General features: G+C 52.6%; 1 protein-coding gene across 4 annotated transcripts; it reads right to left on the bottom strand.

Annotated features, from left to right (window-relative positions):
* Positions 1-214: 214 nt before the first annotated feature.
* On the bottom strand, positions 215-14709 carry LOC133347720 (ankyrin repeat domain-containing protein 24-like). 4 transcript variants are annotated; one of them, XM_061560542.1, is made up of 12 exons: positions 12315-12369; positions 10942-11144; positions 8177-8304; positions 7837-7925; positions 6669-6733; positions 6469-6526; positions 6089-6159; positions 5006-5112; positions 3947-4431; positions 2708-2733; positions 1321-1425; positions 215-592 (listed from the first exon to the last, which is right to left on the bottom strand). In XM_061560542.1, exons 2-12 carry the CDS (start codon positions 10963-10965, stop codon positions 398-400), a joined length of 1353 nt encoding a protein of 450 aa, XP_061416526.1. In that variant the 5' UTR covers positions 10966-11144; positions 12315-12369; the 3' UTR covers positions 215-397. The 4 variants fall into 4 exon arrangements, with proteins under 4 accessions (XP_061416526.1, XP_061416356.1, XP_061416442.1 ...); XM_061560372.1 differs by lacking the exons at positions 10942-11144; positions 12315-12369 and adding an exon at positions 14585-14709; XM_061560458.1 differs by lacking the exon at positions 10942-11144 and having other exon boundaries at positions 12315-12371.
* Between the last annotated feature and the right edge of the window lie 943 nt (positions 14710-15652).

Here is a 15652-nt window from a genome sequence, read left to right as displayed (position 1 = left end):
TTTGCTGGTCAGACTTAGAGGTGGGCGGCTTTTGCTGGTCAGGTTTAGAGCTGGGTGATGGAGAGACGGCCGTTGCCTCCTCCGCCTCCTCCCTCCTCCTCCACAATCTCGGCACCTTTTGAAACCTTGCGTTCCGGTTTCTCCGGAGACTGCAAGTGCCGAGTGGTTGGCCTGTGCGGCAGGGGATGCGCTGCTTGCCGTTGTTCGCGTTGCCGTTGTTAGCGAGCGCCTCGCTGGGGACCCCGGCGGGAGGCGATGGCGTCCGGACGGCCGTGCTCGAGTTGGACGTCCGTCATCGTCGTCGTCTTCGTCATTATCGTTGATGATGATGATGAGGTCGCCTTGGCTGCCCGGATTGGCTTCTCAACAGGACCGGGGATCTTCGCACCGGGCGACTTCACGGCTGACGAGCCCTGCTGCCCATGCGACGGGTCAGGAGGCAGGTGCTAGGGTTCGAACTTTTGCCCGTCACCTCTCTGGCCTCCTTCCCCTTGGAGGGGGCGGCTGCTGCTACTGCCGCTGCCGTCATCACCGTCGTTTTTGAGGTGGAGGAGGGCGCTGTTGGTTCTGCGACCTTGCTGGGCTTTTGACCCTGAGAGAGACGAAACGTAGCGATGGCCTCTGTGCGTGCGTGCGCCTGTGAGCGGTCGGGTATGGTGCTGGCCACCCACCCGCTCGTGTACCGCTCCGTCCTTCATAGGTGCTTGCTAACAGGACTTGCCCCAAAAGTCTGTTCAGAAGAGTCCCTGTACCATACTGTACACGGACTCCTTTACTTCCGAACTTTCAGAGATACGAACAAGCCTGTCCATATATCCAGTTGCTTGTTCAGACCGAGAGGCGTAAGTTCAATAAATGGTGGTGGTGGCATCTACATCTGCAGAACATGAAGAACCAGTGTAATCTACATCTACAGGAGATTATTAAACTTTTAAAGCCATAAGTTGGACTTACGAACAAATCGACTTATGAACAGACCATTGGAACCTAACTCGATCGTAAGTAGAGGAATCCCTGTATGTGTGTGCATGCATCTCTGTGTGTATAGGGAGCTGTAGTGTAGCGGATTAACGCTACGCTGCGCTATGAACCTGGTGACACAAGGTAAATTCCCACTCACGGTCCGTGGGTCGGCTCAGCCTCAAATGAGTACCTGGTGCAGTGCGTAAACATCGCCACTGGGGAGACAAAGGCGGTCCGGCGTGGTGCTGGCCACCCACCCCCTTCACAGGTGCTCCTCTCTAACAGCACTTGCCCCATTCAGTCTGTGAAGCCTACACGGGGGACCTTTGTGTTTGCGCGCGCGTGCGTGCGTGCTACCTTGCCGGACGGCCTCCGCTGGGGCGGCGGTGGCGCCTTGCGCTTCTTGACCCCGTCGCCACCCCCATGGCCGACACCCTCCTTCCCATGGTGCTGTGCGGCCTTCTGCTGGGCAAGTGGCCGCACCGTCACACGTGGCAGGGCGTGGGATGTGGGGGCACAGGTGTCTCCGCGGCGGGGTGGCTACGCACGTGTGCCCAGGTTGGATGTGTGTGAGGTTGTGGGTGTTGTCAGGGAGGTGTGGTTATAATTGCATCTGCGGTGTCTGCAGTCGTGTGGTTATAGCTGCCGCTATGGCTGTGCATGTAACCAGTGGATATTGGCGTGTATAGGTTTGTGGTTATAGATGTGCCTGGAGGAGTGGCTGTGTATGTGTAGAGGAGTGAAATGGGGATGCGACGTCAGGTGTGCCGTTCAGTGCGATGACGTCACGTCTCCTAGAGTACTTAAGGGAGACCCTGTGATGAAAGCGGGGTCACTGTGGGAACGGGTAATGGTAGAAGGGTAGAGAGAGAACCAGGGGTAGAGGGATCAAGAGGTGAGTCTGAAGAGAAGCCGGTGGTAGCCGTAGAGGTGCTTCTCTCTCCGGTCGGTGGAGTTGGCAGAGTCCCCGATCCGACACGAGAGAGAGAGACCGGAGCTAGCCGGGCTGGGACCAGACAGAGCAGGGTCGTGTGGCGGGAGTCAGTGTAGGACCCCTAACCCCTGGGAAGTTATATACCCTGTGTGTTATTGTTATATCCTTGATAAACCTCTGGCGGAAGCCTCTCAACTTACCTGCGTCTCCGAGGGCGTCGGTGGAAACTCCTCAACATATGTATGTGTCTAGGCCTGTTTGTGTAGTTGTGAATGTATGTGTATTACAGGTGTCTGGAGTGGTGGCATAATGGATAGCAAACTGATTCCGATTCCCGGCCACGGCTAACATCTGGACCAGTCCTAAGCCCCCGCACCCTCTTCGCCAACCCGCACTGAACAGAGCGGTGAAGTATGGTCAAACAACCTCCATAACCGGCATGGTGTGGGGAGGCCTTCATCCAGCAGTGGATTGACAAAATTGTTATTATTATAGATGTGTCTGTGTGGTGTGTTTGTGTGTGTGGGGAGCGGTGGCGCAGTGGTTAGCACACTGTGCTAGGAAACCGGTGAGACCCGAGTTCAATTCCTGCTCACGGCCAAACATCGGTGATATCTGAATGTGTCCTGGTGTGTGAACATCATCACTGGGGAGACAAAGGCGGCCAGGCGAGGTTCTGTCCGCCCACCCCCTTGTGTGCCGTGCCCGCCTTATTAGGGGCTAGTCGCTAACAGCACTTTCCCCAACCATCCATTAAAGGCTATATGGGGGATCTTTGTCCTTATAGGTCAGGTGTATGTGTGGCTGTACCTGCTGGTGTGTGCCATGTGCTGGCCCTGTGGACACACGAAGCTTGGGTCAAGAGATCTCCATCACATTCAGCAGCTAATACACAATTTCCTCTTCTTGGTTATTTCGGTAAAGTCACGTAGAAGGGAAATAATAAAATAATAAAAATAAAACAATAAAATAAAATTCTCACGACGTTTCGGCCACAACGCAAGCAGCCGTCCTCAGGTGAAGACAGAGCTGTCTGAAAGACAGCGCTCCAATGAACACTGCTAAGCTTGGCAGCTTATTTTAAGCTGGGTGGGAGGAAAAGAGTGCCTTGACAAAGGTGTTTACATATCAACAGAAGAACTTAGCATTGAATAAGCTGTGTTAATGTGAGAGAATTAGCAGGATGTTAAAGTCAGAAATTAGCATGTAACTGGGAGATTAGCATGATGTTAATGTGAGGAATTAGCATGTAACTGGTCACGGAAGTGGCTATGTTAAAGTCAGAGTTTACATATCAAGCTAATAAAAAAAAAGCTAATACATAATTTTTTGGGTTAGATCGCGTAAACATAAATGTGTCGTTAAACCCGCCACCACCCGACACAGCCAACTAGTAAGGGTTGTCACATAAACAGAACGTGCCAATTCGTCACTAGTACAGCACTAACCGGTGTGTTGGAGAGCAAATCCACAACATTTACAATCTGAGCACGACAGTAATTACGACTATCTTCATCAGGCGACAGCCAGATTTGTGGATAAATCGTCCTGTTTCGTTCCTTAAATAGAGGGGTAGATGTGATGACGTCACTTGTGAGCCCTTCTTGTGTGAAGGGGGGGGGGGAATTAACGAATGCATAAAAATTACAATGGGTATCCATTGCCGGTTGGGTTATTCATATGGTAAGAATCATACATTATGCATGCACATTGTTCTTTTTAAGTGGCTGTCAGGTGGTGGCGGGTTTAACGACACATTCATATTTGCGCCATCTAACAAACAAAAACCTACACTGGTCGCGAAAGCCTATTAAGTGTTAAGCAGCTAATACTTTTGCCCAGGAGACGCATCCATGATGAACCCCATGTGAGGCAGCCACCCAGCCTTCACGCATTTCATTGCATTCATAATCTCAAGTGCTGCAGGGCCATTTTGATCTAACACCAGGAATAATATTCCTGAGGACAATGCGATCTCAACAGTGCTGGCTCGGTGTCTCAAACACAGCCAGACACTGGGCCTGGCTGTGGTTTGGTTTCCACTCTCACCCTTGCCGGGAGGTTGAGTGGCTCCACGGGAGGACGCCATGGCGGCGGTGGTGGCACTGGCTATGGCAGCGACGGCGCTGCCACTGGCGCCGCTAGCAGCAGCGCTGGCAGTCGCTCCGCTGGTGGCGGTTGTGGCGGTTGTGGCGGTGGTGCCGATTTTGGCGGTGGTGGCGGTAATGCCGCTGGTGGTGGTGGTAGTGCCGCTGGTGGTGCTGGTGGCCGACGTGCCGCTGGTGATGTTGGCGCCACGGGCGGCGGCTTTGCCGGCGCTGGCGGCTGTGCTGTCAGTGCCACCGGCGGCCGCTGTCGGCTTGTTCTTGGCTCTTAGCAGCTCCAGCAGCCCGGGGCGGTTATCGGCGCACAGCACGGCGTAGTGAGCGGCGCTGTTCCCCAGGAAGTCGGCGACGCTGGTGTCGGCGCCGGCGCCCAGGAGGACCTCGACGGCGCTGCGCCGCCCGTGCTCGCACGCGCGCATCAGAGGGGTCCTGCAGCGCCCCTCCCGATCACCGGAGGACGAGGGGAGGGGGACGGGAGGCAAAAGGCAGGGAGGATGCAGAGGTGTGTAAAGGGAGAAGTGGAGCGACAGTGGGAGAGATGGCGCGGGAGATGGGGGCGGAGGAACGGTAGACACGGAATGGCAGAGTGGAGATGGAGGAGGGGTGAAGGAAACAGTGGGCGATGGGATGGGAGACTGGGTAGCGATGGAGGGGGAGACGGAAGGGAGTTGAGGGTGGAGAAAAGGTAGAGGATAGGGGAGATGTGGGATTAGGAATAGGGATTGCAGGGGGTGCCATTTGGAGAGAGAAGAGGGAGATGGGAGCTTGGGGGGAAAGACAATGCAGACGGGGAACGAAACAGGAATGACGAAGGAAACGGGGGAGGGGGGGGCATGACCATGGAGCATGGGGGGCGTGGGAGCGGAGGGGAGGACAAGGGAGGGGGAGGTGAGACGCGAGAATCACGACGTTTATCGTGACACAGGAGGTGCCGTCCACTCTTGGACCCCTCCGTATAGCCGCGTGTGGTGAAGCGGAGCGCCCCAGTGCGCTGCGTCGAGACCGATTCAGGTTGTCGCCGCCGTTGACTTCGGCGCCCTGCTGGAGCAGGAAGCGGCAGACCTCCGCCTGCCCGAAGCGAGCCGCCATGGCCAGCGCCGTGTCCCCTTCCTGTCGCCAATGGGGGAAGGGTAGCGAGGAGGAGGGGAGGGCAGGCGAGTGGCAGAGTCATTTATCAGGATCGAATAACCCTACAAAGTGTGGTGGACTTTATCTGGGTTTTTCGCGAACTTCAAAAGTTCTACACGATTTGGGGGGATTGTCTGGGGCTCTTCCCAATTCACCAACCTCAATTTATACACAGACACTTCCTGTTTCACCGGCCTCACTTCATACACAGCCACTTCCTGTTTCACAACCTCACTTCATACACAGCCACTTCCTGTTTCACAACCTCAATTCATACACAGCCACTTCCTGTTTCACCAACCTCAATTCATACAGAGCCACTTCCTGTTTCACCAACCTCACTTCATACACAGCCACTTCCTGTTTCACCAACCTCACTTCATACACAGCCACTTCCTGTTTCACCAACCTCACTTCATACACAGCCACTTCCTGTTTCACCAACCTCAATTCATACACAGCCACTTCCTGTTTCACCAACCTCAATTCATACACAGCCACTTCCTGTTTCACCAACCTCAATGTATACACAACCACTTCCTGTTTCACCAACCTCACTTCATACACAGCCACTTCCTGTTTCACCAACCTCACTTCATACACCGCCACTTCCTGTTTCACCAAGCTCAATTCATACACAGCCACTTTAACAGGGATTAACGTCAACTGGCTCTGTCCGTCTCAGTGACCCCAGAAAAATATTTCCGCACGCCTGGCACACCACGTGCAGTCGTATACCTCTCGCTACGACTGGCCCACGAGTCGCGTGTCGCTTACTCCACTCAGTCGACCGGCAAGCCGGAATACATTCAGCAAGGACATTAAGCCCTGCACTTCCCTACTTGGACTCACCAGCCTAAGTTTCGTACTCAACGCTGGCCAATCGGAAGCTCCCCTAAGGTCGCTGACCCGGGAGGCTGCTCAGAGCGAGAGGTCGGGCGGTGGGCAGGCAACAAACCTCGTCTCTCGTGTTGACGTCCGCCTCGTTGTCGCACAGAAGTTGGACGGAGAGAAGGCACCCACAGGCGGCTGGGATTGGCAAAAACGCAAGGGGATGAGTGATGGTCGTGATATCATTGTGATGGCGATAATGATCATTGCGATGGTCATGATGGTAATATCGTAATGGTGATGATGATCATGGTGATGGCCGTGGTGGTGATACTGTAATGGTGATGATGATCATTGTGATGGACGTGATGGTAATATCGTAATAGTGATGATGATCATTGTGATGGCTGTGATGGTGAAATTGCAATGGTGATGATCATTGTGATGGCTGTGATGGTGATATGATGGTGATTTCGTATTGGTTATGATCAATATGATGGCCCTTACCTGCATAGTGCAGTGGAGTCCGGCCGGTGTTGTCCTGAGTCCCCACCGGACACATGTACTGAGGGAGACACACCACGGTAGACACAACTTCTCCCGAGCGTCCTACAACCCAGAGCGGCTCTCCCGGATAAATAAGAAAACAAGAGTTGGCTATAAATTTTTTCGTATTATTTCCACCTTACCTGTGGGTGCCATCTCACCTGTATGAGCTTCTTGATGCACTGTGGCTGACCGTACTTGGCGGACAGGTGAACGGCCGTCTGCCCTAGAGAGATGAGAGGCCACGGCTGCCTTGAGACATGCGGCCATCTGAATGGACAACTTGTGCCACTCAGGGTGGACAACATTTGTTTATACGTCACTATGACGTAGTGTTAGGCATTATGTGTCTAGAAAGTCAAAGTCAGAGTGATTTCCAGCTAGAATGATCATTAATGCGTTGGTGGTCATCTCAACTCTGAGGCAGTGGTAGAAATTCCACGTTCCTTTGGCGTGGGGAGTACATATTTTATCGACCTCAGAGGGACGGATGGCCTGAGTCAACCCCCACGACCAGGATTTGAACTTGCAACCTTCCGATTTGGAGCTGCTCGCTCTACCGCACCTGCCTGGCGATGGTGGTGGCTACGTTGCACGTGGCTGCCGTGACCCGGACCTGTGGAGGCAGCAGCAGCGAGGGTTTGTGGATCACGCGCAGATGTTGATAGGGGCGCCGCGGTGGCGAGATGTTCACTGCCTCGCCTGGTATGCAGGAGATCGTGGGTTCGATCCCGACCCTGGTGCCTGTTGTATATTTGGAGTTTGCGTTTCTCTCTCTCCGTGATGTTGAGGATTTGTTTCCGGGTCCTCCGGTTTTTCCCTCCACATTTAGAATCAACATGCGTTCTTGGTATTTGGCTGCTATAAACTTCCACATGATACCTCACTTAGTTGAGCTATCATTTGTGATGGCCAGGTCGCTTCTGAAAAAGAGCTACACAGCTCAGTGGGGCCTTACACCTAGTAAAATAAAATAAAAATATAGTTTATCATTTAACTCCCATTCCCATGGGCGTCGTGGAGGAGCTGTACCCACTGGCTCTGACCCCCATACCGAATACACACTCGCAGGGTGTGTATTCGCCAGTCGGGCGTTATTCCAGATTAACAAGGGTGAGTAATGAATTCATGAGTACGGCCGCTCACGGCATCCGTGTGACGCCAGCGAGTGTCACCACGAGGCAGTGATAGCCGTACCCCCTGGCTCTGCCAGGAGAAGACGGCACAGCAAAACAAAAACACACGGACTCTTCCCATTCCCGTCTGCACGAGGCGTGTGTCTTTGCAGCTCGCTGCGCCCCCAAAAGGCCGGGGGTGTCGAACTCTGACCTGCGGCGTCCGTGGCCATGATGTCGACGCCGTGGAAGAGGATGACGTCGAGACACTCCTCGTAGCCCCTCGCCGCGGCCATGTGGAACCTGCACAGGGAGAGGGTAACTCATGCTCTGTGGCCCCCCAGGGAGAGGGTAACTCACGCTCTATGGCCCCCCATGGAGAGGGTAACTCACGCTCAGCGACCCCCCAGAGAGAGGGTAACTCACGCTCTGCGGCCCCCCAGGGAGAGGGTAACTCACGCTAAGCGGCCCCCCAGAGAGAGGGTAACTCACGCTCAGCGGCCCCCAGAGAGGGTAACTCACGCTCTGCGGCCCCCAGGGAGAGGGTAACTCACGCTGAGCGGCCCTCGCTGTCCAGCTTGGTGGGCGACGCAGCCTTGCGTGCCAGCAGCGCCGCGATCCTCTCGTAGTCGCGGGCCTCCACGGCCGCCAGCAGCCGCTGTTCCGCCTTGCCCCACTCACCCTGCGGGGACAGCGACGGGAGGGGATGGTCAAATGTTCTTGTGGGTTTACAAAGATCCCCCCCCCCCCCCATACAGGGACTCCTGTATTTACGAACACTCGACTTACGAACTTTCAGAGATACGAACCAACCTGTCTGCATGTCCAGTTTCCTGTTCGGACCGAGATTCGTAAGTTCAACCGGCGTGCAATAGATGGCGGTGGTGGCATCTACATCTGGAGAAGGTGAGGAAACAATGGCATCTACATCTGGAGAACGTGAAGAACCAGTGGTATCTACATCTACAGAACGTGAAGAACCAGTGGCATCTACATCTACAGAACGTGAAGAACCAGTGGCATCTACATCTGCAAAACGTGAAGAACCAGTGGCATCTACATCTGGAGAACGTGAAGAACCAGTGGCATCTACATCTGCAGAACATGAAGAACCAGTGGCATCTACATCTACAGAACGTTAAGAACCAGTGGCATCCACATCTAAATATATATTATCAACCTTTAAAGCCATTCCCCGTGTTAAGTGTACATGACGTACAACACGTTTGGAATCGACAGGAGTAAAGTTGGACTTACGAACAAATCAACTTACAAACAGACCTCTGGAACCTAACTCGTCCCTAAGTCAAGGAGTCCCTGTAGCCTGAACAGACTGTTGGGGCAAGTGCTGTTAGCGAGCACCTATGAAGTGCGTACGAGGGGGTGGGTGGCTAGCACCACGCCCGACCACCTTTGTCTCCCCAGTGGCGATGACACCGGGTACTGATTTAAGGCTGAGTCGACCTAGGGAATGCCCAGGCCCAGGTTCAGATAATCGTCACCGGTGTTGGCCGTGAGCGGGAATCGAACTCGGGTCGCCAGATTCGTAGCGCACCGCGCTAACCGCGGCACCACCACTCCCCATTTGCTCTCCGACACACACAGGTAAACCCACAACAACATTTACAATGAGCCACCAGCGAAACGTCGTTAACTCGGATTGTGAGCGTCGTTGTGGGTTTCACTCTCGTGTCGTCGTTCGTGTCGTTTGTCCGTGTAACTCGCGGACCCCGTGCCCACTGCTGGACATCTGTGAACTAAGAGCTCCATAGCTCACTGGATTCCTCCCCCTCCTCCCTTCCCCTCCTCCTCCTCCCCCTCCTCCCTTCCCCTCCTCCTCTTCCCATTACCCCTCCCTCTTCACCCTCCTCCTCCCCCTCCCTCTTCACCCTCCCTCTTCCCCCTCCTCCTCCCCTCCTCCTCCTCCCCCTCTTTCCCCCTCCTCCCCCCTCATCCTCCTCCTCCCCCTCCTCCTCTTCCCTTTCTCCTCCTCCCCCTTCCTCCTCCCCCTCCTCCTCCCCCTCCCTCTTCACCCTCCTCCTCCCCCTCCCTCTTCACCCTCCCTCTTCCCCCTCCTCCTCCCCTCCTCCTCCTCCCCCTCTTTCCCCCTCCTCCCCCCTCATCCTCCTCCTCCCCCTCCTCCTCTTCCCTTTCTCCTCCTCCCCCTTCCTCCTCCCCCTCCTCCTCCCCCTCCCTCTTCCCCCTCTTTCCCCCTCCTCCCACCCCTCATCCTCCTCCTCCAGTCTAAATACAGATTCCGAGGAGGGATCGAACCGTCACGTGGTGCTTACCGATGACTTTATCATCCTCATCATCATCATGATCATCATCGTGATCCTCATCATCATCATGATCCTCATCACCATCATCATGATCATCACCATCATCATGATCATCACCATCATCATGATCATCACCATCATCGTAATCATCATCATCATGATCATCATCATCATCATGATCATTATCATCATCATCATGATCCTCATCACCATCATTATCATCATCATGATCATTATCATCATCATGATCATTATCATCATCATCCTCATCATCATGATCATCACCATCATGATCATCACCATCATCGTGATCATCATCATCATGATCATCATCATCATCATGATCATGATCATTATCATCATCATCATGATCCTCATCACCATCATGATCATTATCATCATCATGATCATTATCATCATCATGATCATTATCATCATGATCATTATCATCATCATCCTCATCATCATGATCATCACCATCATCGTGATCATCATCATCATGATCATCATCATCATCATGATCATGATCATTATCATCATCATCATGATCCTCATCACCATCATGATCATTATCATCATCATGATCATTATCATCATCATGATCATTATCATCATGATCATTATCATCATCATCCTCATCATCATCACCATCATCGTGATCATCATCATCATGATCATCATCATCATGATCATTATCATCATCATCATGATCCTCATCACCATCATGATCATTATCATCATCATGATCATTATCATCATGATCATATCATGATCATTATCATCATCATCCTCATCATCATGATCATCACCATCATCGTGATCATCATCATCATGTACATCATCATCATGATCATTATCATCATCATCATGATCCTCATCACCATCATGATCATTATCATCATCATGATCATTATCATCATCATGATCATTATCATCATGATCATTATCATCATCATCCTCATCATCATGATCCTCATCATCATCATGATCCTCATCATCATCATCACTATCATCGTGACCCTCATGATCCTCATCACCCTCATCGTGACCCTCATCAGCATGCGGGCGCTGTGGGCCGTGGTCACCGAGGCGATGAAAGTTTAATGGCGCCTCGTCGCCATGGAGACGCAACTCGAGCCCATCCGCGTGACGCCGTCGCGCGAGCAGGAGGGCGGGGCGAGTGAGCCACGCCCACATCAGTCGGCCGCTGTACATTCACCTGCCCGTCGATGTCCGTCACCTGCGTTGATGTAATGACCCAAAAAATTAACCCGTAAAAACAAAGTTTTTCACTATAAATCCTTTATATGCGTGGCATCGGTTTTATTTTATTATTCATTTCTGTTTTTCTTGAGTAAGAGTTTCATTTTTATCACATTGGTATTTTAAATTAAATATGACATTTTTTTTTTCCTAAAAAGTGGAAAATTTGGGAATTTTTTTTTCACGAAAATTAATTGTCACGCACAACGAGTCTGTGTGCAAAATGTCAGCTCGATTTGATCACGGGAAGTGGGTTAAAAAACGACCGAAAGATTTGCACGGTCGTAAGCGCGCAAGCAAGCAAGCAAGTGAACTTAATATAAAGGATTTAAAAATTACCCCCAAGTCATGTGCAGCCCGACGGCTATTTAAAAAAAATTAACAAAGATCTCCGATTGGAAGCGATTGGTGGCGAGGCAGACTTTTCAAGGGATTGCAGAATAAGGGGGTTGAACGGGGAAACGGAAATGATTCGTTAAAGGGAAAAGGACAGGGATTGCCTTGAGGTTTAAACAAGGACAAGAAGGTTCGAGAAAGGGAGCCGAGGGAGATAGAAGGGGAGAGCACGAGGAGTGGGGGACGCTCGGAGGAAGATGAAAGCAGGAGGACAGGAACGAAGCCTGAGGTCTATCGTTGTGGAAGTCTTTAGTAGAAAACTTCAAATAAAGTGTCTCTTCGTATCACCATGATGAAGAAGGGCCCGTCGCCCGAAACGTCGCATGTTAGAGTGTACATTGTGCGTTGAGGAGGCCCCAGGGGTTATCGACGAACGTGCTGAGTGTCGTTGTTATTATATGCCGTGCGTGTGTGCTTTTGCACAGCTGTCAAAAGCAATATCGCGTATTTATATATATTCACTACGTACGATGATTTTTCGTTTTCGTATCCATGAGGATTGTTTACAAAGGAAAGGCCTCGCCGGGTCACGCGACTCGTTTTCAGGAAGGCGCTGCCAGGCTGTTGTGCAAGTAGGGTCAATGATCGGCCACGTATACAATGAAGACCTTATTGATCACCCTGTGCCCCTTATACATCTCCACGTTCATCTTACAAAGTCCCATCACCAGGGAGAAACGCAAAAAAATAGACAATACTATTGTTTGCCCGTACTGAAACGGTTGTACGCCGTATGGACCTGTAAACTCACTTTCTCTGTACAAGAATAACACCGCATGGATTGACTGCAGCTATGATAGTGGTCCTTCCGTTCACGATTTTTATTGGTTCCGCGAAAACCGTTGTTAAAATGTTGAAATGACCGTTAATCGAACATAGGAAATACACGTTCAAGGCTTCCAAGTCCTCAGCAATTCTGCATCTCACAGCAGTGAGGCACCGTTGTCAAGGCCACACCACCACGCGGTGATGGTCTCATTCCGGTCACCAGTGACTTACATAGAGACCCGTAGACTCACGCATAAATCCATAGACTCGCATAGAGACCCGTAGACTCGCACAGAGACCTGTAAACTCGCATAGAGACCCGTAGACTCGCACAGAGACCCATAGACTCGCACAGAGACCCGTAGATTCGCGTAGAGACCTGTAGACTCACACAGAGACTCGTAGACTCATACAGAGACTTGTAAACTCGCATAGAGACCCGTAGACTCGCACAGAGACCCATAGACTCGCACAGAGACCCGTAGACTCGCATAGAGACCCATAGACTCGCACAGAGACTCGTAGACTCACACAGAGACCTGTAAACTCGCATAGAGACCCGTAGACTCGCACAGAGACCCATAGACTCGCACAGAGACCCGTAGACTCGCACAGAGACCCGTAGACTCACACAGAGACCCGTAGACTCACACAGAGACCCATATACTCACACAGAGATCCATAGACTCACTCACACAGAGACCCGTAGACTCACATAGAGACCCGTAGACTCACATAGAGACCCGTAGACTCGCACAGAGACCCATAGACTCAACACAGAGACCCGTAGACTCGCATAGAGACCCATCGACTCACATAGAGATCCATAGACTCACATAGAGACCCATAGACTCACTCACACAGAGACCCGTAGACTCACATAGAGACCCGTAGACTCGCACAGAGACCCATAGACTCATATAGAGATCCATAGACTCAACACAGAGACCCGTAGACTCGCAAAGAGACCCAGAGACTCACATAGAGACCCGTAGACTCACATAGAGACCCATAGACTCGCACAGAGACCCGTAGCCTGGGATCGAATCTCAACTGCGATCATTAAGCCTGCAAAGTCGTCGTACACAAAAAAACTAAACATAACAAGTGCAGCAATCCGGTGATACCGTCACATAATGAACTTTGCCAAGTGACCATCCCGGCTTCACGACGGACATGGACATCTATTGAAGCTAAAACATTAAAAACCTGTCGCCTCATTTCCTCTCACCTCTTCCCACATCGTCAGTTACTAAACAAAAAAAGAGTTTGATTTTTTAAAATAATAATAACCGGAGCCATTCACTGCCCAGACCACTTTGTTAATCCATTGCTGGATGAACACCATCCCCAGGCCGTGTCGGTCGTGGGGGGCATCTGTAGCCAACGATGCCATTCTCATCATAGACGTGACCTGATATTTTCAGTTTTTCAGTTTTCATTGATTAGGTATAGCCCTGTGAGCCATTCGGCTCTTGAATCGGGTGCAACCGCAACAAACAAAAAACTAGAACAAGAAAACATCTTAAAGTGACTATGTGACTATGTGCAAACAGAGAAATCCAGGAAAAAACAGCAAAGTCTTCCAGAAACATGAACGTGAACAAGAAAACATCTTAAAGTGACTACAGGCAAACAGAAAAATCCAGGAAAAAACATCAAAGTCTTCGAGAAAAAGCACCGCACATCAACATCGAACTCGGGTCCGCGGGCTTCGCTGACCACGAGGCTAGAACGCGAAGGAGATTGGTCCCAAATTTCGATTTAAAGCTTTCGTGACTGCAGCAGGGATTCATCTTCTTGGTTCTTTCGGTAAAGTCACGTAGAAGGGAAATAATAGAATGATAAAAAAAAAAATTAACAATCAAATTGTCACGACAGCAAGAATTTGTTTTGCTGTAGTTTTCACACCTGATGATGATGATTGTGTTGCAATCGAAACGTCGTGAGAATTTTAGAGTTTAATTTGTTTTATTTTATTATTTCCCTTCTACGTGAATTTACCGAGAAATCGGTCCCACTTCCCCTTTTCACGCCATCAACTCGCTCCTTCCTTCTTCCTCCTCCTTCCTCCTCCTTCCTTCCTTGTCCATCCTTCCTCGTCCATCCTTCCTCCACCTTCTCCCCCACACAACCCACGGCGCACCCCCCCCACCCCCCCCATTCAAAGAATCCAGCGTCGTTCACGCCGCGCGGACGCGAACGACGGAGCCGTCCAAGATCGCGAAGTGAAGATGGGAGCGACATCGTTACCTCATTCCTCTTGAAACGAGCGCGAAGGCTTTTCATGACCCCCGCGGTTCGCTGGACCCCCACGCGCTCGCGCCCCCCACCCCCTGTCCCGCCGGCTTCTGTCCACGACTCGAGGGCGCTTCGGGGGTCTCGAGAGGGGCGCCGTTACCGCTGAGAGGCACCACCCACAACCCCCACCCCCCTCCTCCCTCCCCTTGTGGGGTGAGCCCCACCCACAACCCACACCCCCACCTACAACCCACACCCCCCTCCTCCCTCCCCTCGTGGGGTGAGCCCCACCCACAACCCACACCCCCCTCCTCCCTCCCCTTGTGGGGTGAGCCCCACCCACAACCCACACCCCCCTCCTCCCTCCCCTTGTTGGGGTGAGCCTCACCCAGACCCACACCCCCCTCCTCCCCCCCCCTGTGGGGTGAGAGCCCCACCCACAACCCCCCCCCCCCTGTGGGGTGAGAGCCCCACCCACAACCCCCCCCCCTGTGGGGTGAGAGCCCCACCCACAACCCCCCCCCCCCTGTGGGGTGAGAGCCCCACCCACAACCCCCCCCCTCCTGTAGGGTGAGAGCCCCACCCACAACCCCCCCCCCCTGTGGGGTGAGAGCCCCACCCACAACCCCCCCCCCCTGTGGGGTGAGAGCCCCACCCACAACCCCCCCCCCCCCCCTGTGGGGTGAGAGCCCCACCCACAACCCCCCCCCCTGTGGGGTGAGAGCCCCACCCACAACCCCCCCCCCCCTGTGGGGTGAGAGCCCCACCCACAACCCCCCCCCCTGTGGGGTGAGAGCCCCACCCACAACCCCCCCCCCCCCTGTAGGGTGAGAGCCCCACCCACAACCCACACCCCCCTCCTCCCCCCTGTGGGGTGAGCCCCCCCCCACCACCCACACCTTCCCCTGTGGGGTGAGAGCCCCACCCACAACACGCAGGTGGTGCACCACCTGGCGCGCGCACACCGTGGGTAGCTGTGTGAGTGAATGAGTGAATGAATGAGTGAAGGAGTGAGGGAGGGAATGAGTGAGTGAATGAGTGAGTGAGGGAATGAGTTAGTGAGTGAATGAGTGAATGAAT

This window comes from Lethenteron reissneri, chromosome 1 (assembly GCF_015708825.2).
Source record: "Lethenteron reissneri isolate LAM-NWPU_2019-01 chromosome 1, ASM1570882v1, whole genome shotgun sequence".
Taxonomy (NCBI): Eukaryota; Metazoa; Chordata; class Hyperoartia; order Petromyzontiformes; family Petromyzontidae; genus Lethenteron; species Lethenteron reissneri.
The sequence above is the reverse complement of the archived record's forward strand: the minus strand, read 5'-3'. Positions and strand labels throughout refer to the sequence as shown.